A 27,789-nucleotide genomic window follows, 5' to 3' on the forward strand; every position below is an offset into this window, starting at 1 on the left:
TCAGGGGGAGGGGGAGGGAAAGGGGAATGAAATTGATTCAATTATGCTGTTTTATTGTGTGCCCATATGAGTATATCATAGCAAGTCAAACTGTCATATAAAATTATAATACGCCATTTAAAAAGGAAAAAAAAATGCAACCCCAGTCTGGGGAGTCCAGGGTCATTCTCAGGAAAAGAGAAAGTTGAGAATGACCTGAAATAATATGGATTCCTCTTCCCAGTCCACAGAATGATGGGTTTGCAGGAGTTTGAGGCTTAAGTCCAGGTTAGCACAGGAAACTGGAAAGGCCACTCTGGCTCTGGTGTCTAATGTGCACAAGAAACTCCCCCAACACACACACACACACACACACACACACACACACACACTTAGCTCCAGAGAAACCCTACACAAGGAAAGGAAGGAAAACCTAGAAAGGAAGTTGGGCTCCCACTCGCCACGCTGCCTCCATCAGCCCCAATTCAGCGGCAGGACCCATCTTCACCCCCTCCGCTGGGGCAAGTCAGCACCTCTTCACGGTGCCCACACCTAGACCTGGGGTCTCAGAATGGCAAGACTGACGCAGCAGAGGTGGCGAGGCTGTGCCAGCTGCAGAGTTGGGCAAGGATCTCTTTGGGAAGGCTTCTGAAAGGGAGGGGTCAGAAGCCACAGCAGTGACAGAGGAAGAACCCTGGCTGGATGGCACGAGAGCCCTGAGTGTGAGGGCAGCTTGGAAGGTGGCAGGAGAAGTGACAGGGCCACATGGGCCCACAGAGGTAGAGATGACCACCAGGTCAGGCTCATGCAGACCAGTGGCATCTCGAGCTGGACTGAAGTCAGAGGAAGCAGGTATCCGCAGGTGTCAGGTGCAGAGTGCAGGTGTCTCCCTAGTGCTGGGTTCTCCTCCCTCCTCCTAATAAGTCATCTTCAAGGCCTGGCCTGGTCTCTGGACCAGGCTGTAAACACTGGTGCAGGGCCCCTTTCCTTCCAGATGTTTGTCATCAATATCCTGAGAATACAAGAAAGAGGGTTCTCAGAGCAGCTTGAGGACAGAGTGGCCCCAGAGAGACCAGAAGACAATCGACGCCCATTAACATGAATAGCTTAAGCCAGGGATGGGGGAGCACAAGTGTGGTCCCAAGACTTGGGAAGCTGAGGCAGGAGGATTGCAGGTTCTAGGCCATCCTCAGCAAATCAGTGAGACTATGTCTTGAAATTTAAAAAATTTAAACCCCAGGGGGATGGGGGTTACTAGGGGTGAACCCAGAAGTGCTCTACTGCTGAGCCACAGCCCCAGTCCCTCCTTGGCATCTCTTAATCCAATCAAGTCAACAATTCAAATTAACCATGACACCAACCCATAAATTTTAATACTCTAAACATAAAAAGAGGTAAAAAGGAAAGAAAAAAAATACAGTGGAGACAGCACAGCAGATACCTGGCTTTGGGCAGGCAGCCCAGGGCTGGGTGCCATGAGACCTGGCTGGTCACCACTCACAGTTTTCACCTTCCGCTTGCCCTTCAGAGAATCCTGTGCCGTCAGCTGTGCATAGACTGCATTGTCCTTGGCCCTGGGGTCCTCTGGCAATCCCGCATCTGAGTCTTGACAGACTGGAGCTTGATTCTGTGCCAGGGAAACCTCCAACCCTAAACACACACACACACACACACACACACACACTTACACTCACACACACTCAGATACACACACACTCACACACTTCCACTCACACTCACACACTCCAACACACTCTCACACTCACACTCCAACACATACATGCACTCACACTCTCACACACTCTTACACTCACACACTCACACCCACACACGCACTTACACTCATACACTCTCACACACTCACACACTCTCACACATGCACTTATACACATACACTTTTACACACAAACACACACTCATATTCACATACACACACTCACACACTCAAACTCACACTCACTAACACACATACTTACACTCTCACACTCACAACACTCACTTTTACACACACTCACTCCACTCTCACACATGCACTTACACTCACACACTCGCACACACTCGCACTCACACTAAAACACACACACTCATACTTACACTATCACACACACTCACTTTCACACACACTCACTCTCACACATTCACTCTCACACGCACACACTGTAATACACACTCACACTCACTGCAACACACACTCATACACACTGATTGTAACACACACACTCACAATCTAACACACACAAGCACTCACACACACAGTCACACTCACATATGCAATTATACTCATACACACACTCTCACATGCACTTACACTCACACACTTTAATACACACACTAACACATTGTCATATATACACTCACATTCTCTCACACTCACACACACAAACACACACTAACACACACACTCACACACTAACACACACTCGTACTTACACTATCACACTCACACTCACACTCACACATGCACTTAAACTCATACACACTCTTACACACTCACACTCACACACTCATAATTACACTCTCGCACACTCACACTCATACGCACACACACTCACTCACACACTTACACTCACACTCACACACTCACTAAAACACACAATCATACTTACACTCTCACACTCACACTCACTCACTTTCACACACACTCACTCTCACATTCATACACATGGACTCCCACTTACATTCTCACACGCACTTACATTCACACATTCATTGGAGCTTGATTCTGTGCCAAGGAAACCTACAACCCTACACACACAGACACACACACACTTACACTCATACACACTCAGACACACACTCACACGCTCACACACACTCACACTCTAACACACATGCACTCACACACACACATGCACATACACTCATACACACTCTCACACACTCATAAACACTAACACATACACACACTCTCACACACACACACACTCACACACACAGCCAGGAACCCAAGGCCATCATGGCTACACACATCATCCCCTCTACAAGGCCACTTCCTGCCATTAAAATGCAGGAGGAAGGAAGTCCAGGATCCAAGGGGAGAGGGGAGACATCTGGACCCAGAAAGGTAAGTGCAACCTGCCTCTCTCCATCTCCATCTCCGTCTTCTTCTTCTTCTTCTTCTTCTTCTCCTTCTCTCGTAAGTGCCAAAGGAACAGGAACCCTCCGACTCCCAGGATGAAAAACCCAGCCAGGAAGGCCCCTATGGCACCTCTCGTGTGGCCAGCTGTGGGCGCTCATTTCCAGAGCGTTAAGAAAACAAGAGAGTTAAGAGAGGATACAGCATAAGAGAAGCTGACACACCCATTTCCAGGGGAGGTGGAGAAGGTGCAGGTGTCAGGGGGGCCTGGTTCAGAAGCCGCAGAGGGAGGGCGTGGCAGGTCCACTCATTCAAGCAGTGGCCCAGGTCCTTCGTGGAGCAGGGAAGACGGGGATGAGCAAGGTGGGGTCTGTGAACAAGTCATCACCAGGAAGAGACAGAAGCTCTCAATCACCAGGTGAAGGATCTCACTGCAGTAGAGGGTGACCCATGTTCAAGGTCTACAGTGAAACCCCCAAGGACATGCGCAGTCATCTATGTGTGGGGAGTGGCAGGAGTTTCACAGATACTCAGTGTGGCAGGAGCGTCCTGCAGGGGAGGGACAGCACAGGAGGCAGGGCTAGGTGGGGAGGCCCGGGAGGCAGCCGTGAGGCCAGGAGGTTTGGTGGGCCATGTTGAACTTCCTCTGAGACTCCAGGGTGGAGGTGGGGGTCACAGGACCAGGGGTGGTGACTGCACTGACCAGTCAGGCTCCTCCAGCAGCCCCCAGAGGAAGACTGAGAGAGGACGGGGTGCACACAGGTCCCAGGCATTCCGGTTCAGTGAGACACCTACTGGGCACAAACTGCCCAGAACTGAGCCTGACACCTGGGCTAAGAGGAGAGAAGGATGTGTCCCCTGCCCTCATGGTGTCCCACTCAGGGTGGACTCAGACCCAGAAAGGGATCTTTCCACTCAGGGGGGATGGCCATGGGCAGCTCCTTAAAGAGGCTGCACCTTCAGAGCTAGCAGCGGCTTCACACATTAGGGAAGGTCAGCAAGCAGCTGTGTCCCTGTGTGTATGAGGCCACCATTGGGGACACAGGACATTCTAAACCCTACATCCTATGGGGACTAAGTGGAGGTCGACCCCAGAGATGACACAGACAAAGGCCACAATCCGATCTGTTTTTTCAAAGATGACACTGGACACAGGGCATGGGGATGGGGCAAGACAGGTCCTGGAAGGCTGCCCCTGGCCCAGGGGGAAGGGCATGGAGGTGAGGGATATTTAAAGACAGTTGTGAGCTGGATGCAACCCCACACTTCTGGATTGGAGTGACCAAGGGAAGGCAGTGCTGTTCATAAACACAGCAGCAAAAAAGCCAAGGACCTTCAGGCTCCAGAGCCACCTGAGCCCCTCCCTGTGCCCCTCCCTCCTGCAGGTGCACTCACCTGGGCTACAGAGGTCAAGGAGCTGTAAGGTGGCATTTTTCTGGTCCACTGGGTTGCTGAGGACACAGGTGAAGCTGACATTGGGCTGGCTCGGTGGCAGGCTCAAGGCCAGGGTCCAAGGGTTGGGGGGTCCTGGTGCCCCTCTCTGCTCCAGCTCACTGGGGGGACCCTGGACCTCCCAGGTTACATTCAGGACCTCTACAGCCTCTCGGTTCCCACACTCCAGAGTGACATTGCACCAGCTGGGCGTGATGGACGCTGACGTGGTCCAGATCTGGGCAAGGGGCACAGGATCTGAGGAAGGAGGGGACAAAAGGAGACAGCCTCACACATGCCACGCATTGTCCTCCAGTGTCTCGCTGACCAGAGGCAGGAGCCCTAGGAGGAAGCTTGGAGCACGTTACAAATAAAGCACAATTTCCCCAGAGCTACATGTTGACAAGTGACAGCAGCCACTTTATTAAGCTCATGTGATCTCACTAGATGAAAGAAGTCTAAACTTTTTTTACCATGAGAAAATGATGGCTGAATCCCAGTTTTTAAGGACCATTATTCCTAGAAGATAGGGGTCTTCTGGAAGGGAAGGAAGAGTGGGACAGAAGAGCTTGTCTGGGGCCAGGGTCCTTTGTCCTGGGTCTTCAGCTGAGACAGTGCCTGGGACTGCACAGCCTGATTGGGGCAGGACACCAGGCCAGCTCTGGGAGGACCCAGAAAGCTCGGGTCAAAACAGGAGACATTGTGGGAGATACCGTGGCTGCAACAGAGAGCACAGCTCTGCAAGCAGTTAGAATGTGACCCTGAATGTGTGCTCCCGACTGGGGGAGAAGGGTTAGATCCACAGGCCAGTGTGGAAATCACACAGGACCTGCACCTGGAGTCCACTCCCTGCAGAGGGACTGCCCTAGGCAGAGAGGGACTGTGGGGACCCTAGAGTTGGCAAAACGGATCTCCTGGGACATGCAGCAGCATCACTTCTCCTACCCTATAAAGGCTTGCAGAGCAGGATTTGTGGGGTCTGTGGAAGTGAGGCTGGCCTCTCACTGGCCACTCCCTGCAAGGATTGGGGACGGTGAACTAGATACCTGTGGATTCCACATCTTTATCCTCAGAACCTGTGAATATGCTAAGTTATGAGAAAAAGAACTGAGCTTTAAATAAGTTTATCTGAAGAAGCATCAACTATGGCACACTAAGGGTGTCCTAATGAGATGAGTTTATCAAATTGCCAGGGCTGGAAGTAGGGGAGAGGGAAAAGAATTCTAAAGAAACAAAATTGTAAATGTTTAAAATTATCAAACAAAATAGTAAAAGTTAGATGGCTTTTAGGATGAAAAACCCAGGAAGAGCCTGATACTGATTGCACATCAAACACCTACCATGCAAAATACCAGGGAACACTTTACCATGGAGAACAGAGTAGCCATATAATTGATGGACCACTTTTAAAACTGCTGCAACTTGAGATTCCAAGATGGCCACGAATAGAGTACATCACACCCCGTGTACTGCGACACTGTGCAGGTGAATAACGAGTTAGAACGACAAAAAGCTATCTTGTCAGGAATTTACAGCAAAATCGGGGTGCGCCGAAACCTAGAGAAAGGATTTCCATCACCGAGTACCGGTTATTGAGTCTCAAACGCGAGCCAACTGTGCGACCAGAGATCCAGGCTGACTGATCCGCCGCTCGCCACGCAGCCCGCCCCACGGCTACAGACGGTGGGGCACCGCCGAGAAGCGACCAGCAAGCAGAGAGAAACGGTGCTACGGATTCTGTGGAGTCCTGCCAGCTGTGCCCTCACTGAGCTCCGGGCTGAGTCCGGGGTTTGAGACGGGAAAGAAGAGGTCCAGTTCTATCCCCCACAACGGAAAGTCCACCAAGGAAGCCAGTAGCCACCATCTTGGAGAGCTCACGTCACCACCGCCAGTTTCCGACAGATTGCAACAATAAAACAGGTGTGTGTTACTCAGCCCATCTCCCATACAGCGGGGAATTCACATAAGATCTCTCCCAGGCTTTCCGGGGGAGGGATTATCAGAACGAGCCTGCATAGAGACGTGGGGAAAGGTAGAGACACCTGACCTCCAACTCCCCCTCCCATCAGCGGCGAAAACGAAACCTGTCTTGCCAGCTCTGGGGGAGGGGCAAGCAGAAAAAATCAAAACAATAGGGTGCCAATTCCCAATAGCCACCCTCCACACCCAGCAAACCGCAGGCCCAGAGTACACTTTGAACTTCCAAGAGGCATCACACATGGGAAGGCCAAGCTAGCAGGAGAAGCCAGGGGACTAGAGGCCAGGCCCTCACGACTGGGCAGCTAGAGACCACCTGCCCGCCAGCGACCGATTGCCTGCCCGCTGCCCGCACAACTGGGTGGCTAGAGACCGCCCACCCGCCAGCGACCACCTGCCCGCTGCCCTCGCAACTGGGCGGCTAGAGACCGCCCGCCCACCAGCGACCGATCGCCCATCCGCTGCCCGCGCGACTGGGCAGCTAGAGACAGCCCGCCCGCTGGAGACCGCCCGCGGCCCCCGCGACTGGGCAGCTGGAGACCGACCGCAGCTAGACCCTGAGGTGTGGCCCAGCAGGTACAGCGCAGAGACTCTAGGAAGCAGTCTATAGCCAGGCCTTCATGAAGTAGACAACCGGGAGCTGAAACTAACCAGATACAGACCAGTCCCACCCTTCCCTTCGGACACCCCAGCAAGAAGCCTGGGGCCCGCCATAGCAGAGAGGTGATGTCACCAGAGTTCGGCCAATGGAATTCCTTCCCAGCAGAATCCACTTTAGCAGGAGAGAGCAGAAACACAGCAATCAAACAGAGCTGGAAAGTAACGTGAACAACATGAAAAAACAAGGGAAAAAAGGATTACAAACAATGCAGGGCAACTTAAATCTATAGGAGGACCTAGAAGCATCAGAAACATGGATAGGGAAAGAACTCAAGGCATACCTAACTCAGATGGAATGGAATATTAGAGAAGACATGAGACAGCAAGTCCAAGCAATGAAAGTATATTTTGAAAACGAATTAAACAAACAAATTCAAATTGCAAAGAACGAGCTTTACCAGGAGATAGAGTTTTTAAAAAAAAATCAAACAGTAACCTTGAAATGCAGGAAACTATAAACCAAATTAAAAACTCAAACGAGAATATTACAAATAGACTAGATCAAGTAGAAGTCAGAACATCAGATAATGAAGACAAAGTTTATCAACTTGAAAAGAATATAGTCAACACAGAAAGGATGCTTAAATCTCACGAGCAATCTATCCAAGAGATATGGGATGTCATAAAAAAACAAAACTTGAGAGTCATCAGGATAGAAGAAGGTATAGAGGTTCAAACCAAAGGAATGGACAACCTATTAAATGAAATAATTCTAGAAAACGTCCCAGAGATGAAAGATGGAATGGATTGCAATATCCTGGAAGCTTACAGGACCCCAAACATTCAAAACCATAATAGACCAACTCCAAGACATATAATTATGAAGATAGCCAACATACAGAACAAGGAGAGAATATTAAAAGCTACGAGGGAAAGGAGGCAGATTACATTCAGGGGTAAACCAGTTAGGTTAACGACTGATTTTTCATCACAGACTTTGAAAGCGAGAAGATCCTGGAACAATGTATTTCAAATGCTGAAAAGTAATAGATTCCAACCAAGAATACTGTACCCAGCAAAATTAAGCTTCAGATTTGACAATGAAATTAAAATATTTCATGATAAAAAAAAGCTAAAAGAATTCGCAGCCAGAAAACCAGCACCGCAAAGCATTTTGAGCAAAATACTACAAGAAGAGGAATTGAAAAATAGCGCCCAAAACTAACAGTGGGAGGTATCTCAGTAAAGGGAGAAAAACAACCAAAGAGGAAAAACTAGCCAAACTAAAATAAATAAATAAATAAACATGACTGGAAGTACAAACCATATTTCAATTGTAACCTTAAATGTTAATGGCCTAAATTCACCAATCAAGAGACATAGGCTAGTAACCTGGATTAAAAAAACAAATCCAACAATATGCTGCCTTCAGGAGACACATATGATAGGAAAAGACACACACAGGCTGAAGGTGAAAGGTTGGGAAAAATCATACCACTCACATGGCCCTCGGAAGCAAGCAGGAGTGGCCATACTCATATCGAATAAAATCAACTTCAAACCTAAGTTAATCAAAAGGAATAAAGAAGGACACTATATACTGTTAAAAGGAACCATCCACCAACAAGACATAACAATTATCAATTTGTATGCACCAAACAATGGTGCTGCAATGTTCATAAAACAAACTCTCCTCAAGTTCAAGAGTCAAATAGACCACAACACAATAATTATGGGTGACTTCAACACACCGCTCTCGACATTGGACAGATCCTCCAGACAAAAGCTGAATAAAGAAACTATAGAACCCAATAACACAATCAATAACCTAGACTTAACCGACAGATATAGAATATATCAATCATCATCAAGTGGATACACGTTCTTCTCAGCAGCACATGGATCCTACTCAAAGATAGACCATATATTATGTCATAGGGCAACTCTTAGTAAATATAAAGGTGTGGAGATAATACCATGCACCATATCTGATCATAATGGAATGAAACTGGAAATCAATGATAAAAGAAGGAAGGAAAAATCCTGAATCACCTGGAAAATGAAGAATATGTTACTGAATGATCAATGGGTTACAGAAGACATAAAGGAGGAATTTAAAAATTCTTAGAGATAAATAACAATACAGACACAACATACTGGAATCTATGGGACACAATGAAAGCAGTTTTTAGAGGGAAATTCATTTCCTGGAATTCTTTCCTCAAAAAAAGAAAAAAACAACAAATAAATGAACTCACACTACACCTCAAAACCCTAGAAAAGGAAGAACAAAACAACAGCAAATGTAGTAGAAGACAAGAAATAATTAAAATCAAACCAGAAATCAATGAAATTGAAACAAAAAAAAACCATTGAAAAAATTGATAAAACTAAAAGTTGGTTCTTTGAAAAAATAAATAAGATCGACAGGCCCTTAGCCATGCTAACGAAGAGAAGAAGAGAGAGAACTCAAATTACTAACATACGGGATGAAAAAGCAATATCACAACAGACACTACAGAAATACAGAAGATAATTAGAAAGTATTTTGAAACCCTATATTCCAATAAAATAGAAGATAGTGAAGATATCGATAAATTTCTTAAGTCATACGATCTGCCCAGATTGAGTCAGGAGTATACACACAATCTAAACAGACCAATAACAAAGGAAGAAATAGAAGAAGCAATCAAAAGACTACCAACCAAGAAAAGCCATGGACCAGATGGGTATACAGCGGATTTCTACAAAACCTTCAAAGAAGAATTAATACCAATACTTTTCAAGCTATTTCAAGAAATAGAAAAAGAAGGAGCTCTTCCAAATTCATTCTATGAGGCCAACATCACCCTGATCCCAAAACCAGACAAAGACACTTCAAAGAAAGAAAACTACAGACCAATATCTCTAATGAACTTGGATGTGAAAATTCTCAATAAAATCCTGGCGAATCGAATACAAAAGCATATCAAAAAAATTGTGCACCATGATCAAGTAGGATTCATCCCTGGGATGCAAGGTTGGTTCAATATACGGAAATCAATAAATGCTATTCACCACATCAATAGACTTAAAGATAAGAACCATATGATCATCTCGATAGATGCAGAAAAAGCATTCAACAAAGTACAGCATCCCTTTATGTTCAAAACACTAGAAAAACTAGGGATAACAGGAACATACCTCAACATTGTAAAAGCTATATATGCTAAACCTCAGGCTAGCATCATCCTAAATGGAGAAAAACTGAAGGCATTCCCTCTAAAATCTGGAACAAGACAGGGATGCCCTCTCTCACCACTTCTATTCAATTTAGTTCTTGAAATACTAGCCAGAGCAATTAGACAGACAAAAGAAATTAAAGGCATAAAAATAGGAAAAGAAGAACTTAAATTATCACTATTTGCGGATGATATGATAATATATCTAACAGACCCAAAAGGGTCTGCAATGAAACTGCTAGAGTTAATAAATGAATTCAGCAAAGTGGCAGGATATAAAATCAACACGCATAAATCAAAGGCATTCCTGTATATCAGCAACAAAACTTCTGAAATGGAAATGAGGAAAACCACTCCATTCACAATATCCTCAAAGAAAATAAGATACTTGGGAATCAACCTAACAAAAGAGGTGAAAGATTTATACAATGAAAACTACAGAACCCTAAAGAGAGAGATAGAAGAAGATTTTAGAAGATGGAAAAATGTACCCTGTTCATGGATAGGCAGAACTAACATCATCAAAATGGCGATATTACCCAAAGTTCTCTACAGGTTTAATGCGATGCCAATCAAAATCCCAATGGCATTTCTTGTAGAAATAGATAAAGCAATCATGAAATTCATATGGAAACAAAAGACCCAGAATAGCAAAAGCAATTCTAAGCAGGAAGTGTGAATCTGGAGGTATAGCGATATCAGATTTCAAACTGTACTACAGAGCAATAGTAACAAAAACAGCATGGTACTGGTACCAAAACAGGCGGGTGGACCAATGGTACAAAATAGAGGACACAGAGACCAATCCACAAAACTACAACTATCTTATATTTGATAAAGGGGCTAAAAGCATGCAATGGAGGAAGGATAGCATCTTCAACAAATGGTGCTGGGAAAACTGGAAATCCATATGCAACAAAATGAAGCTGAACCCCTTTCTCTCGCTGTGCACAAAAGTTAACTCAAAATGGATCAAAGAGCTTGATATCAAATCAGAGACTCTGCGCCTGATAGAAGAAAAAGTTGGCTCCGATCTACATATTGTGGGGTTGGGCTCCAAATTCCTTAATAGGACGCCCATAGCCCAAGAGTTAATAACAAGAATAAACAAATGGGACTTACCTAAACTAAAAAGTTTTTTCTCAGCAAGAGAAACAATAAGAGAGGTAAATAGGGAGCCTACATCCTGGGAACAAATTTTTACCCCTCACATTTCAGATAGAGCCCTAATATCCAGAATATACAAAGAACTCAAAAAATTAAACAATAAGATAATAAATAACCCAATCAACAAATGGGCCAAGGACCTGAACAGACACTTCTCAGAGGAGGACATACAATCAATCAACAAGTACATGAAAAAATGCTCACCATCTCTAGCAGTCAGAGAAATGCAAATCAAAACCACCCTAAGATACCATCTCACTCCAGTAAGATTGGCAGCCATTATGAAGTCAAACAACAATAAGTGCTGGCGAGGATGTGGGGAAAAGGGTACACTTGTACACTGCTGATGGGACTGCAAATTGGTGAGGCCAATTTGGAAAGCAGTATGGAGATTCCTGGGAAAGCGGGGAATGGATCCACCATTTGACCCAGCTATCGCCCTCCTCGGACTATTCCCTGAGGATCTTAAAAGAGCGTACTATAGGGATACTGCTACATCAATGATCATAGCAGCATAATTCACAATAGCTAGACTGTGGAACCAACCTAGATGCCCTTCAATAGATGAATGGATAAAAAAAAATGTGGCATTTATACACAATGGAGTATTACGCAGCACTAAAAAATGACAAAATCATGGAATTTGCAGGGAAATGGATGGCATTAGAGCAGATTATGCTAAGCGAAGGTAGCCAATCCTTAAAAAACAAATGCCAAATGTCTTCCTTGATATAAAGAGAGCAACTAAGAACAGAACAGGGAGGAAGAGCATGAGGAAAAGATTAACATTAAACAGAGACGAGTGGGGGGAGAGAAAGGGAGAGAGAAGGGAAATTGTATGGAAATGGTAGGAGACCCTCAATGTTACACGAAATTACATATAAGAGGTTGTGAGGGGAAAGGGGGGAAACAAGGGAGAGAATTGAACAACAGCAGATGAAGTAGAGAGGGAAGATGGGAGGGGAGGGGAGGGGGCATAGTAGGGGATAGGAAAGGTAGCAGAATACAACAGTCACTAATATGCCATTTTGTAAAAATGTGAATGTGTAACCAACGTGATTCTGCAATTTGTATTTGGGGTAAAAATGGGAGTTCATAACCCACTTGAGTCAAATGTATGAAAGATGATATGTCATGAGCTTTGTAATGTTTTGAACAACCAATAAAAAAATAATAATAAATAAATAAGTTTATCTGGATAGTCCCAGAGTCCTCACAAGAACCCTTAAATGTGGAAGAAGAGTCAGGCACGGTGGTGCACACCTCCAATCCCAGCAGCTCAGGAGGCTAAGACAGGAGGATCTGAAGATCAAAGCCAGCCTCATGTGGTCTTAAGCAACTTAGAAGGACTCTGACTCAAAAAAATACGAAATTTTTAAAAGGCTGGGAGTATGAGTCAGTGGTTAAGCACCCCAGGTTCAATTCCCGGTACCAAAAAATAAAAAGGCAGAGTGGAGAAGGAAGGAAAAGAGCAGGTATGAGGGAGGCAAGAGAGACTCCCCCTCCCTTTCTAGTTTAGGAGGAGGAGGGGACCTCAAGTCCAGGGAGGCTGGCAGCTCTGGAGAGTAGGAAAGGCAGGAAAGGATCCCCTCTAGATCCTGTAGAACAAAATGCAGCCCTGCCCACACTTGGATTTTAGCCCAGTGACAACCATGTCTGACCTCGACCTGCAGCATATTGTGGATACACATTTGTGTTGTTTTAAACCACTATTATGCATTGTTAAAAGAGCAAAGGAAATCTAATACACAAAAGCAGTAAATTTAGTCTTACAAAGAGGAGGAAATGTTACTGAAAAAATGGCCAAATTTCCATTTTGTCTCCCAAAACACAGATGTGATTTTTCTCCCTGGTATAAACCTCAGCTCTACTGTTTGTGATGAATATCTGACGTGTTGGTGCCTGAGGAGAATCCTGCAGCATGTGGTCTCAGAGCTTCCTAGACTCAAGGAAGGAGGCCAGCCCTGGGACTAGGTGAGACTGTCACTTACCGTAAACAGTGAGGTGGAAAACTGGTTTAATTTCTCCTCCCATCTGAAACATGATCTGGGCCCAGTACTGCCCACTGTCCTGTGAGGTCACATTGTTAATCCTCAGGGATGACATACTGGGCACCTGGACCCTCTGCTTGTACTTGTCCTGGAGACCGAGCCATAGTGGATCTTCCTTCCCATTCTGGAGTCTCAGCATGAATGTGGAGTTTGACTCAGAGGTGAAGCCCCAGGAGATCTCCTGTATCTTGGGATCCTCTGGCTCCTGGATCACTTGCAACAAGACCGAACCTCCCTGGATCGCCTTCAGATAAGTGTGGGTTCTAAAACCTTTAATCCCAGATCCATGAGCTCCAGAACTCTTGGCTAAAGTGCTGCAGGCACCTAGGGCATTGGGAAAGAGAACATGGACATTTCCTCAAGGAGAACAAGTGAAACAGAAATTGTCTTCTTAACCAGTTCATCCAGCACCTTCCTTGACCCAGGGATGCAGCCTTGTCCAGTGAATTGGAACCAATTCTAAGATCAAGTCCTCGTTCTGCTGAAGTTATTTCTGGGTGGGTTACTTCACTGGACTAACCTTCATTTCCTTATCTGTCTTGACGTGGTGACATGAACTAAATGACACTGTGAATTGAAAGCGCCTAGCTCACTGTCTGGAACATGCTGAGTGTGTAAGTGTAGGAGGTGGCTCCTAAAATGTCACCCAAGGATCTCTCTCTGGTGTTCACACCTATGTGTCATCCTCTCCCGCAAAGAGTGTGCACCTAGCAAAAATGATGGGCTGTCACTTAATTCAACCATTTTCCACCAGAGCACGGGTTCCTCCTGGCTCACTCCTGCTCCCTGTCCTCGGCCTCTCTCCTGCTCACTCTGATGAGGCCAGCTGCCATACTGACAGCGGCCCCGTGGAGACGCCCACGTGGCAAGGTCCTGAGGGCAGCCCTGGCCAATAGCTGGTGAGTAACTGAGCTTCCAGGCAGGCTCCACAGGGAACTGCATCCTGTCCACAGTCCCACTGTGATGAGCTCCAAGCAGAAGCTTCCCAGTGGAACCTCGAGATGATGGCACTGGATCTGTTTCTGCAAGACCCTGGGCCAGAAGACCCCGCTGTAGAGCAGTGCTGACCCCAGACCCCATGAGGGAGAACTCATGATGTTGCTTTTGGGCAACCAGTCATGGGGCAGCAGGTTGCTCCACAGATTAAAACATTCCTGAAGGTGCGTCCCCTTCCCCTTCTTCTAGAAAGTGAGTCACTCAAGATAGTATTGGTGGTGGTGTGGAATCAGTTATAAATCTCTGGGACTTAGGACAGGGAAATTCACGTCTCATTCGTAGGACATTAAGAGACAATGAGGGCGGGGTTACGCATGAGTGTGGGTCCACCACCTTAAAGCTGAGCCTGAGGAGTCCACCGCATCCTCTCAGCCTCCTAAGGTCCCACACAGGGAAGGGGGACAGAGAGTCACACCTGTTTGTTCCCTGCAGCAGCTCAAGGGTGACCAATGTATTTCACGTTTGGAGACCAGATGATGATGAAAATGTGGAGGAGCAAGTGGAACAGTTGGTGAATACACGTTCGAGCCAACAAGAGAGAACTTTCTTGAGCAGCCCCTGGAGTCCCCATCAGTATTCCTTAGTGGCTGTCCCCTGCACGGCCCTGGACAGTAGGCCTCCTTGAGCCCTTCCTCTCCCATCAGGCACAGCCCCAGGGAACCTGGGGACCCTCTCTTCTTCCTGGAGACCAGGTAGGATTTAATCACCAGGGGAAAGCACAGCCCAACCATCTTGTCCTTGAGGATGGACAGTTCCTGCTTTCAGAAGCCCAGGCTCCACGGAGGTGTGCCACATCCAGTACGCACCCCAAATTTGCAGATTTCTCCTTGTGTCACGTCTCTCACTTGTGAGTATCTGTAACATGCCCCAGTGTACAAACGCCACATTTCCTTTTTCCAAGGAATCATCCATTCACGGGCACTTGGGCTGCTTCCACATCTTAGCTGTTGGGAACAGCGTCTCAGTGAACACGCCAGCTTCAATGTTTGGCCCAGAAGTGGGGAGCTGGATAATATAGGAGTTTTGGTTTTAGTTTTGGAGGACCTTCCATTTCTTCAAAATAGCGACACTAATTTACATTCCCACCAACAGAGTCTGAGGGTTCATTTTCTGCCTATCTCTGCCAGTGCTTATGAACATCCATCATCCTAATAACAGCCAAGCTAACAATGTGACTGATATCTCCCTGTGTAAAATTCTCATTTCCCTGATGATCAAAAATGTTGGCTATTCATTTTTTATAGATCCGTTGGCTATTCATTTCTCTTCTTTGAGAAGGATCTGTTCAAAACTTTAAATCAAGTTACCTGTTTCCTTCTATCGAGTTACTTAGTTCTTTACACATTAGGGCTATTGGCCCCATATCAGACATGTGCTTTGCAGATATTCTCTCCCAATACATGGGCTGTCTCTTCACTCTGTGGTTTCCCTTGATGTGCAGAAGGTTTTTAATTTGATGCAATTCGGCCAATTTTTGAATAGGGAATCCTATTCAAGACATTACCACCCAAGCTCATGGAACTTTTCCTTTATGCTTTCTTCTAGAGGTGTTAGAGTAGCAAACCTTATGATTAAGTCTTTTATCCATTTTGAGTTGTTTTTTTCTCTTTTTAATTTTTTTTATTCTAATATGTTTATATATATATATATATATATATATATATATATATATATATATATATATGACAGCAGAATGCAATTCAATTTATATTACACATATAGAGCACAATTTTTCATGTCTCTGGTTGTACACAAAGTAGAGTCACCCCATTCGCATCTTCATCCATGTTCTTAGGGTAATGATGTCCATCTCATTCCACCATCTTTCCTACCCCCATGTCCCCTCCCTTCCCCTCTCTCCCCTTTGCCCTGTCTAAAGTTCCTCTATTCCTCCCATCTTCCCATATGCATTTACTGAACACACTGTCCTTTCCCCGATGTATATTCTTAGCACATTTGTCAAACATCACATCAACTGACTGTAAACATTGGGTTTATTTATGGAATTTCTTTTTTTTCCATTGGTCAATGTGTCTGTTTTTGTGCCAATACCCTGCTGTTTCAATTTCAATAACATTGTATTTTCAAATCAGGGAGTGAGATTCAGTTTTATTCTTTTTGCTTTTGCTATTTGGGGTCTTTTCTGATTCCATACAAATTTTTTGGAGAATTTTTTTTTCTGTGAAAAATCTTACTGGAATTTTGTAAGAATTCCATTAAATCTATTACAGTTTATTTTACCCAGGAGTCGAAAATGTTATTTCATGAACTCAAAGGTATCAAAAGTTTTTTTTAGTACTTATTGGTTTCATATCTTGCTTAAAAGGATAGCCCTCCCTTCAAAAGTATGTTTCTCATTTTTTCTAGTTTTCTCCAAGTTCTTTTTGTGGTGTCAACATTTATTGTTAGGTTTCGATCAACCAAAATTAAGTTTGGTTTCAGCTAGGTCCCACAGCTGGATGGTACAAAAGAGTAGTTACAAGGTTGGACTTCACCTCAGTGAAGTCAGAGTTAGTCTAGGTCCCCCATCTTCTGGCTGTGTGAATTTGAACAGTTACTGAACCTCTCTGGCTTCAATTTTGTCATCTATGAAATGGGAGTGATGGTGCTTACTTCAGTGAATTCTTCTTTGGATGTAAGCAGAAAGAGCTTTGGGCACAGTATTCAATAACTGTGCTGTTCCCATTCACTGCTGTTGTTATCATGATGGGCATTAGTGGACCAGCACCCCCAGGTCAGAACCACACATTCCCAGTTCCAGGCTGGTGTCCCTTCCTCCTGTTCAGCTGCCCCTCTTGGGAGTCTCCTCCTGAGTACAGGGATGGGATGCAGGAGTCAGTCTTCCTGTGGCTTCAACTTCCTTGGTGCCTGTAGGTGTCAAGGTCCAGCCAGGGCTTTCCTGTTTATAAAAGTCAAGTTTAAAAGGAAATTTACTGTGATGCAGGCACCATTACCAAGCACCACAGGATCCCTGTGCATCCAGGAGTGGGAGTGGGAAGGTGGAGGGAAGGACTTGTTTTCCCAGGCTTGAATGAAGATTTTAAATTTTATATTATTAATGCAGGTTGCCTGTCTTCCCCTTCTTGAGTTGCTCTATAATACAAAAGTATCATGTTACATTGAAAACAAGTATCCAAGTTGTGGAGTTTTCAAATGAAAGCAAATTGTGCCCCATCCCAAGGTAAGCACTGGAAATGACGTGTGCCCAGAGACACTCCAGCCCGTTGAGCCTGGGTGTCTATTCATAAGTGCCTCTCAACCTTCCCACTGGCCTGAGGTGCCCTTCATTCTCCCTTTGAAAGGGCTGTGACATCCTATGGTCCCCTCTTTAATTAATAAGAAAATACAATTATCCTTTAGCACTGTGGTCATCCAGCCTAATCAGAGTTTAACACATTTAAATATGTAATTCTGGGTGTGAAAATGGGCCATACACCACAACTTCCCTGTTTGTAAAAACTCTTTGCAAGTTGTTTTTTCAGGATGCAGCTGCAGACCTAGAGAGCTGAGAGGAACCAGAAGTCTCCAAGGACGAGAAGCTGAGGAACCAGAAGAGGGTCTTGTGGACCTGGGTTAGAAGCCAGGGTGCAGCCACAGCTGCAGGAGGGAGCATGGGGTCAGAGAGACCAGTGCACTCACAAAGTACCCAGAGGTTCCACCAGGCCCAGGGCACCTGGTGTGGACCATGCCACCAAGACTCCCGACTCCAGCCAGCTGGTCTTCTGTTTCTCATCCCTGCCTTAAGTCCCTTCCTGCTCCCTGGGGAGACAGAGTGTGCCTGCCTCCTCTCTCCCTGTCAGGGGAGCAACTATCAAGTTCTTTCTTCTTGCAAAACCTGGTGCCGTGTTGGTTTCTCTGTGCATGGACAGCAGGCGCTTGCTGGCTGTCAGTACAGTGGTGGTCAGTACATTTAAGTGCTCTGTTTAATGCAGTACCCAGAGAAACAGCCTGCTATCCCATGGGGAAACAGCGCAATGGGGTGCTCTGACAGCCTGTATTTCAGACCATCCTCAGGGATTTGATGAGGTCATTGTGGTCACCACAGTGTCTGTGTCCCCCTGCCAGCATTGTAGGAGGGTCCTGCAGGGAAGCCAGTGTTTTGTGCTGAACAGGAACCTCAAGGTCTGGCAGAGGCTTTCATCAGCTGGTCTAAAGGGCACAGCTGCAACATGGCCTCCTGGGCAAGGTGTGCAGACCACATCTGCAAGGGTGTGAGGAGGGAGAGTCCTTGGGCAGGAGATCTGAGGACACCAGCCCTGAGGTCCCCCTCAGGAGCAGAGGCAGAGAAGACCAGGTCAGGTGGAGGAGCTGAGGAGCAGGATTTCCTCCCTCCCTTGGGGGCTGAAGAAATGGCCACAGGGACAGCTCAGGGTGTCCTCTCTTAAGGAGCCCTAAACAGGCTCCCCAGCTGTGACTCCCTGTCAGGTGACAGGATAGGACAGGTCAGGACGAGAAAGACAGAGCAGAGGCCTTACAGTGGCCACAGAAAGCCCTGTGTGAGTGGAAGCCCTGGGTCACCCTGGAGGGGCTTCAGAGGTGAGCTGTCAAGCCCCTCCTGTTAGAGAGCAGGGGGTCCCTGGGGAGTGGACTTGTCCTGGTGACACAGGGCACAGCCAGTCCTGGAGCCCAGGATGCTGCCCGTCAGCTCTCCCCATCTCCCTGCCCATTAGGAGCTCTGCCCCTCCCTGAGCTGTTACCTGGTCCCTCCAGGGCCTGAGCAGCTGATGGAGTCTCATCCTCCAACTGTCCCCCCTGCAGGGACAGAGTCCTTGGAGTGGCTGAGCACAGCTGAGACTTCTGGCTCGCCCAGGGTTGGACAGCCAGCCTGCCCAGACTCCCACTTCCTAGAAGAGGGAACCACAAATACAGAGGAGGGTCAGCCTCAGCCTGTGGGAGGATCAGCCCCTGAGGCCCAATGGTGGGTGACATCAGCAAGACAGAGGAGGGAGGTAGAGAGGGGAGGCAGCAGGAGCTCTCTGACCTACAGAAGATGCTCATCCTAAACAAGGAAAGAGGAGCCATGGAGCATATGGGCTTTACCAGGTAGAGGGTGAAGTTCATACTACAAAATTAAAAATGCAACCGTGGGCATAGAACATGGTTCCTCTGTATGTCATAACGTCGTGTCCCTATCACCTCCTTCTCATGCAAACAGCAGTTCCCTGTCAGCTGATGCATGAAGCCCTAAGTACCTTCCTTGATGACCTCTCCACTGTCTCTGTGTCTCTCTCTGGGGTCCATAGTGACCCAGACCCTTCTCCAGCTCCCTGCCAGCAGAACAGGGCATTCAGTAAATGCTGTTGCTATCAACGTGGGGGAGTCCCCACAAGTCCAGAACCACACCCTCTGCAGTCACCAGTGTCTCTGGAAAATTCCAATGTGAAACTAGCTGTCCTCAGGTTCCCTCCTTCCCTTCCACACTTCCCCATCCACCACATGCGGGAAAGGGCTTGTGATTTAATAGGGGAAGTTCACCACCACTCTCTCAATCACTGCTTCACCTCCATCTCTCCCCCCAAGCAAGGCTGAGTGAACAGGGGACAATCCAGAAACCAAAGAAAAATGCAACCGTGGGACTCCAGGCTTCCAGGAAGGATGCAGAGCAATTTAGGGGTGAGGCTCCTTCCACCAAGAGCCTCTTACAAAGCTCCTCTGCAACCAGGTTTGTCCCATTTGGGTCCACGGAGGGCAGGCCTGTGGGGCAACCATTTCAACCTTCCCAGTTCCTGTGTGGCCTTGAGCGAGTCACTGTCTCCCTCTGGATTCAGATTGGGAATCCCTAAATGAGAAATGTGGAGTCTTTCCTCCCACCCCCTCCTTCCCTCCCTCTTCCCTGCTTTCCTTCTCATCTTTCTTCCTCCCTTTTCTTTTTTCTTTCCCTCCATAATTTTCCAACCCCAGAGCCTACTGAAGAAAACACTACACCATTTAACATACTTCTTATTTACACAGCATTGTGAAATGGGGAAAGTCTATACTTTGCTGTTCACAAAAAGTTGTCCACTTTAAAAAAAAGAAAGAAAAAGTTGTCCATTCATAAGTACCACACACTAACTGAGGTGCCACTGGATGCCAAACAGTTGCCCATTTAAAATGGGGTCCTAGCCCCTTACACTTGCAAAGTTCATTGTTCACTGAATATGTCCTATTCCACAAGTGCTCTCTAACCCATTAAATTGCATATAATTCCTTGCAAGTTCACTTAGTAGCTGGTTTATTTGTTTGTTTGTTTTTTAACTATAACAGTAACAGCTTTCACCAAGTTATCCAAAACAACTGAAATCAGTGTATGATAGCAGTACACGAATTTCAATGTCTATAGATAGTACACTTCAATTAGCCAAGGTAGGAAACCAGCCAAGGTGTCCATCAACAGACCAACAAATTTTAAAAGTGTGACAAATATATGATTTTACTCAGCCATGAAGACTAAAATGATGTTATTTGCAGGAAAATGAAAGGAATTGGAGAACATCCTGCTAAGTGAAATAAGCCAGATTCAGAAAGTCAAGGGTTCAATATTTTCTCTCCCATGAAGAAGTTAGAGAAAAAAAAAATTTTTTTAAGTGCAGTATTTCATAATAGTGGAAGAAAAATGCTAGAGGAAAGGTCAGGGCCAAGGGGGAGGGAGGATAGAAGTAAATAGGAAGAATAGTATGGGAGCTGCTGCAGCCCCTGGTCCTTGAGTGATGAGAGTGTGGAGATGGGGCCACCAGCCACGGGCTGTGTGTGTGACCTGTGGGCCCCGAGCACCCAAGGTGGCCTGGACCCACGTTGCCCCACTGTTTGGGTGGGCCTCGCTCTGGTCTTTTCTTAGCTCACTCTGCCATGATCCCCACACAGCGCATAGATGGCCATGGCCTCCCTAGATGCTGGTCACCCTCTGACAGCAGACATCATGGAGCTAGACTCAGCCCCCTGAAACCTGACCCCTTGCCTCATTTGAATGGCTTCTTCCCAATAAAAGGGTTCAGCACAGGAGCCCTCTCTCTCTTTCCAAAGGTCCCTAAAGTCAGAGGAGCCATCTCAGGACCCAGAGAAAAAGGTATTTTGCTGTCTCTATATAATTATTTCACGCAGCCCAGTTCACCTGGAGCTACCCTGAGTGTCGAGTCGTGGAACGTGACAATCGGTGGCCTGTAAGGTGACTGCAGGGTGATTTTTAGAAATTTAGTGGGTTTGGAATTTCTCTCCAGAAGTTAAGCATGCTTAGGATGTCAGAGTATTGTGGGCTGAATTGTAGAAAGTAGACAGAAGGGAAATCTGTGACGTTAAACTTTTTTTAATATTTGTGAATATTATGTCTTTAGAAGAAAACCTTATTTTTGCAATTCTAGAGACCCTAAATAAATGTAAAAATTATTAAGACGATTAATGGGATATGTTAGGTTCAGTCCTCTCCCATGGGAAAAGCACTTTTATGGACTTTTTTGGATTGTTTTTTGTGAATATTTATATTTTGGAATATTAGATAAAGATTTTTGGGGTTTATGTACTAAAAGTCTGTGCTTAGGGAGTAAGAAACAGGAAAAAAAGATTTTGTGATGAGATTTGATACAAGGATTCTTTACCTGTAGAGAGGTGAATTTTATTTTTCTATTATTTTTGTGAATACTCAGTGTGTACTGAACCTCTTTGCTACATTCTTGTCCCATTGGATCAGAATGTCTATAACTCAGCAGCTGTTCCCTATGGGGTCTGTAACTGGACCCACCTCCAGCAGTGCCTTTAACCCTTAAACAACCTGGCCTGGGTGCCAAACGCAGACCGCCTTAACATCTGATAGTAACACTGGCGTCTGCCATTAAAACTCACTTCTAAGGTGCCACGTGCTGCAAGGGAAAATACAAAAGATAGGAGAACACGCGCTGCAGCGAGCACTATTAGGAAAAACTGCAGAACTATATAACAATTATAAGAAATACATATGCTTCTTTATATTTTGCTTCTAATTTTGAAGGTTATGAGGATGCATTTGCTTGTCAAAGAAACAAAGCCGGTAATGTTCCTATGGTTACCAAAAAATCCTTATTCTTTTCAATTCTAACTATGTAATTTAAAAAAAAAAATGAATACAATATACACAAGGATCTTAGTTTAGCTGCATCACGTGACATCAAATAAGAGTGCACTCCTAGTTAAGAATAAATCGAAATGGATCCAAAATTAAAAAAAAAAAATTAAAAAAAAAAAAAAAAAAGAAATGGATCCAAAATTAAGAACCACATGGTTACATGAAGTTTATACAATTATAAGTTATGCTCTTATTCATATTATATATTTTTCTAGATATTTGAATAACCTATATTACTCCATAAAATAATTAACATATATGTCTAATTTTTTAATTAATATATATTTATTTGTTGTTTTTCTTCAATAGAAAACACAAAATTTATATATTTCTTTTACATGCATTTATCTGATACTCTGCCTTTTAGTTTCAGATATTTGAAATAAATTATTTTTCTATGAATTTACTTTCAAGACATAAAACAACCACCGAGTAATCTCTAACTCTCAAATTATTGTACAAACTTTATAAAATAATAAACAAATATAATTCTGTCTACAGAAACATCCACGGACTTTAACTATACTTTCATTGAGATATTTCTTATCAAAGTACAATAATTTGTTTAGATTCTAAGGTTTTCAAAAATTATTCCAAAGTATAACCAAGAAAAATTCTAAAAGGAAAAGAAGATGCATCAACAGAGAGGAAACACACATTGGAGGTCCTCAGAACAAAACAGAAATCATCTTTGGGTAAAACAAGGTCTTTATATTCTAGATTTTAATGATAAAAGTATTTTACTATATAGGAAAATCTTCATATGATTATCTAGACAGGTGCTGTATATACTGCACTGACGATAAAAATTTTAGCTGATTAATTCAAGGCTATTTAAGGCTATTTCCCTGATTTTACTATACTGATGTGAGCTGAGATTTTGTCCACATTTTTACATGATAAAGACCTATTACAATATTAAGTTTATTTCCTTAAAGGAAGGTCTTTATTTCCCAATGATTCTTACTGTTTAAGGCAAAGATTATTTTTAGTGAATAAATTCACATCTTTAATTAAACACTAAATATATTAAACTGCTAACTTAGATCCCAATTTTGACAATTCTCCCTGGAGATTAAATTTGATGATTCAAAGACACTGCTGATCCTTGCATATAACTTTTGTTTGTTGGATTGTTGTGAGATTTGAGAGAACATTTTCTTAGGACTGATGTTCTCCAAATCAAGGTTGTACATGGGTCTTGAACATGGAAGTTGCAAAACTTGTTGGAAATTCATTGGTATTATGTAAGTTCTTTCACTGAACCTATTATTCATTAAAGAATATGGTAAGATTTATATACTACTCCCCACAGAGGGAAGTAACCTTAATCATATTTTCTAAAAGGACAATTGAGACCCCTATTTAAAGGATAACATTCTAAGATATTATGAAACCTTCTCTCAAGAAGAGATTGAGGGCTCCTTATAATTTAAACTAATTATATTATGATTTATACCAGGCCTTTTAAATAAAGAAAAGGGGGAAAACAGGACCCCACAGACACATATTAGATCTTACCAAATATTTTTAAATTTTTTCTTAATTGTTTTATTGAGAGCTTTACTGTTACTGAACATGATTCAGTACCTTAAATCAGATTTCAAAAGATAGAGTTGAAACCTGTCATCATGAAAATGACTGAAAAACCTGACACAGGAAGTAAATCTCCCAACTGCAGAGTTTACAACCATGCAGCTTCATGAGCGTGTCAGGTAAGTAAAACCATGAAAAAACTTCTATGGACCCATTTCTCAGGTCCACTTTTAACGTGCATTGCAGGGGACTGGAAAGTCCATCAGTGAAACTAAATTAACTGTACTGACTATACTGGTCAGTTAGACCTACATGTTGATCCTATGGTAAACAGGCTGTCTGGGAGTGTCTTTTGAGAAAAAGACCACATATAAGAAACTTAAACCAGCCAATCATGCTGGTCCTAGAGATGAAGACTATATTGACCTATCTGGACAATTATCAGAAAGATTATTAAAATATATTTTCCTATACAGGCCAGTTATTTATTAAAATATCCACCAATATATTGTTTCCCTAATCATTCTACATTAGAAATTGACACCTTTGCTAAGAGGATAGATTAGGCAAATGTCTTGGCAGTGCAACATAAGGTGTCTAGAGATATTGGGCATATTTTAGACTGGCTCCCAGAGTTGACAACCATGATTGTGCAAGGATGCCATAATCCCTGGAGGTTTATTGGTAATAATACCCTCACCCTCAGTGAGATGGCACCCAAAAGGATGTTTTGATGTTTGACTTCTACCTTCAAAATATTTATATTACTGACAGACCTAATAGACTCCTTAAATGTGAGAATTAAGAAAAAGGAAGATGAATATCCTGTAGCCTGTAAGAATACAACTTATCTTGCTGTATCATGGGTTATTGCCAGCTAATATTTCCGAGCTATAATATGCTGTAGTTAATGTTCAGGCTTTGAAACAAGTGCATGTCAATTAACCAGACCTAGGCAAGCTTAAATTACTTAAATTACTTCCAAGATCCTTCATACTCAGATAAGTGATAATGAAAGAATTAAAACTAAATTAAAATACTCTAGAAGCCACTGTCATCAATATTGTGAATGAGCCCTCTGCTCTATGGTTTGTGGAAAGGCTTAAATGCCATGCTAAATAAAAATATTTATGTTACAATGGCCAAACACAATGTTTCCCATGAAATTTGTAAAAGATTAAGAATCTCCTGATGAATGTTTGCAGAATAATAATAATAACCGGGATCTTCCAGGTTGATTATGTTATTAAGATAATATGTTTTCTACAAAACTTTTTGTGTTTCAATAGTAGATCATGATGACCTTGGACCAAGAATCCAGTGACTGCAAGATATGATTCCCCAATTGCCTTTTTTTTTAAATTAAGAAAGGGGAACTATATCGGGAGCTGCCAAATAGAACCGAGTGCCCCTTACCCTTGAGTGATGAGAGTGTGGAGATGTGGCCAACCAGCCATGGGGTGTGTGTGTGTGAACTGTGGGCACTGAGCACACAAAGTGGACTGAACCGACATTGCCCCTCTGTTTGGGCAGGCCTCACTCTGGTCTTTTCTTAGGTCACTCTGCCATGATCCCCACACAGCTCATAGATAGGCATGGCCTCCCTAGATGCTGGTCAACCTGCTGACAGCAGACATCATGAAGCTCTAGACTCAACCCCCTGAAACCTGACCTCTTGCCAAATTTGAATGGCTTCTTATCAATGAAAGTGTTCATCATGTCTGTCTGTCTGTCTCTCTCTCTCTCTCCCTCTCTCTCTCTCTCTCTCTCTCTCTCTCTCTCTCTCCCCCCCCCAGGACCCCTAAGTTCAGAGGAGCCAAAGAAAAAGGTATTTCTCTGTCTCTGTGTGGTGATTTCATGCAGCCCAGTTCACCTGGAGTGACCCCGAGTGTTTGGTCAAGGAACACAACAGAATAGTACAAGAAAAATGAACCAAATTATGCCATATGCATGTATGAATATACCACAATGAATACCACTTTTATGTATGATTACAATATAATCATATATTAAAATAGGAGACAAAACAGTAGAGAAAGTTGGAAGGGGGAGGGAGAACAAAAAGAGGAAGTACTGGGGAATTATCTGGAACAAATCATCTTATGTACATGATGTTACAATGAATCCTACTAATAAGTACAATTAGAAAAAGCTAATATCAACACCTTTAAAGCTGTCACCAAAATTCAGTTCAGTAGGTCATGTTATGTTTGTTAGCTTTTGATTTCCTTCTACATACAAACATTCTATTATGTCATAAATGTGATATGTGGCCCATAGTCACCATCAGTGTATTTTTTCAGTTTCTGTTTTTCAGAATATATTTTTCAGCCCTCTGTTTAACCTCCCATCCTCTCTCCCCTGGCATATTTTCCTGCACAATTTTACCTGCTCCTGAAACCTGTGTTACCCTCCGTTGTTTCCTTCTACATGTTCAATGTAACCATAGCCACGTGGTACATAGACACCCTCAGTTTTAGAGGCAGCTTGACCTTTTTGTTGTTTTTTAAATATTTGGTTTTTGCTTTTTTTTTTTTTTTTTTTTTTTTAGTTGTAGGTGGACACAATAACCTCTATTTTATTTTCATGTGGAGCTGAGGATCAAACCCGGTGACTCACATGTGCTAGGCAAGTGCTTTACCACTGAGCCCCAGCCCCAGCCTCAGCCCGCTGCTTGTCCTTTTATAAAATAAGGACTTCATGGCGCTCGGTTCTCTCGATCTTGCTGAGGAGAATCCAGGCATCTCCCTCATGGAAACTGGACATTCTTCCCAGAACACTGGGGCACTGTTTCCTTAGCCTCCATGACATCCCATGCACAGGAGCCCCAGATACTGCTCAGTTTGCTCAATCTTTCCTCAATTGACGGTGCCTCCTGTTTTTCCAGGGCTTTGCCAGGAACAGTGATGAGATAAGCAAGGTTCCAGCTGAGGTCTCCCAGCCAGGGGCATTTCAGGGGGGGGGGGAAGGAGCACAGACCAGAGGAGCTTCCTCCGGCTCAGACACCAGGGTTCCAGTAGGGGCCTCCACAGAAGAGCTGCAGAGGCCCTGAGGACCCTGGGGGCCCAGGCTGGGGTGCTGCCTCCTCACCCTGTGCCCCAGGAACAGGCTCTTGGTCTGTCTCCATACCCCTCCCCAGGCAGCTCCAGCCCCTCCCTGCTGCTGCAGCCCAGGTGGCCTCAGCTCCCTGGCTATGGTCCCTCATGCAGCCAGGGCTGCCTGAGCCCAGGGTCCCAGGTCCTCACCACCAAAAGGCCATTTTGCTCTTTCCATTCATCCTGGGCTCTACCCACACTGCACTGGTGAATTATAACAGGGCGGCTGGCTTTCTCTTTGTTTCCCAAAGGCATCAGAGCCTAACAGCCCCCAGGACTGAAGGGTCCCAGCTGTCCCAGCACCCCCCAACTGCCCTCCCTTCCAGGAAATCCAGCTACTCACAGAGCAGGCTAATGACTCCCAGGAGCCTGGTGGTCCAGCAGAGGTGGGGGTCCTGTGAGCTGTGTCCCATCCTGGCTGCCTGCCGGCCTCTTCAGCTGGGGAGGAAACATCCGAAAGGGGAACCACCAAGAGGAGGAGCTTCCCTGCTCTGAGGGCAGAGCCACAGGCCAGTATTAAAAAGCCCACCAGCGTTCACAGAGGCAACCTCACTCGCTCTAAGAAATTGCAGAATAACTGTATGAA

The 27,789-nt window shown here is 44.6% G+C and overlaps 1 protein-coding gene across 10 annotated transcripts; it reads right to left on the minus strand.

Annotated features, from left to right (window-relative positions):
• Positions 1 to 32: 32 nt before the first annotated feature.
• LOC124077448 (SLAM family member 8) lies at positions 33 to 27,789 on the minus strand. Of its 10 annotated transcripts, XM_046421865.2 has the most exons (9): positions 27,547 to 27,788; positions 19,196 to 19,342; positions 17,112 to 17,397; positions 15,305 to 15,503; positions 13,443 to 13,826; positions 4,451 to 4,744; positions 3,059 to 3,211; positions 1,421 to 1,629; positions 33 to 991 (listed from the first exon to the last, which is right to left on the minus strand). In XM_046421865.2, the coding sequence occupies exons 4-9, from the start codon at positions 15,408 to 15,410 to the stop codon at positions 896 to 898; spliced, it is 1,242 nt and encodes a 413-aa protein (XP_046277821.1). In that variant the 5' UTR covers positions 15,411 to 15,503; positions 17,112 to 17,397; positions 19,196 to 19,342; positions 27,547 to 27,788; the 3' UTR covers positions 33 to 895. The 10 variants fall into 10 exon arrangements, with proteins under 10 accessions (XP_046277821.1, XP_046277820.1, XP_058427848.1 ...); XM_046421864.2 differs by lacking the exon at positions 19,196 to 19,342; XM_058571865.1 differs by lacking the exons at positions 17,112 to 17,397; positions 19,196 to 19,342 and having other exon boundaries at positions 27,547 to 27,789.

Source organism: Marmota monax, unplaced genomic scaffold (assembly GCF_021218885.2).
Source record: "Marmota monax isolate L192 unplaced genomic scaffold, Marmota_monax_Labrador192_F-V1.1 WCK01_AAM20220418_F8-fsc00108, whole genome shotgun sequence".
NCBI classification, from domain to species: Eukaryota; Metazoa; Chordata; class Mammalia; order Rodentia; family Sciuridae; genus Marmota; species Marmota monax.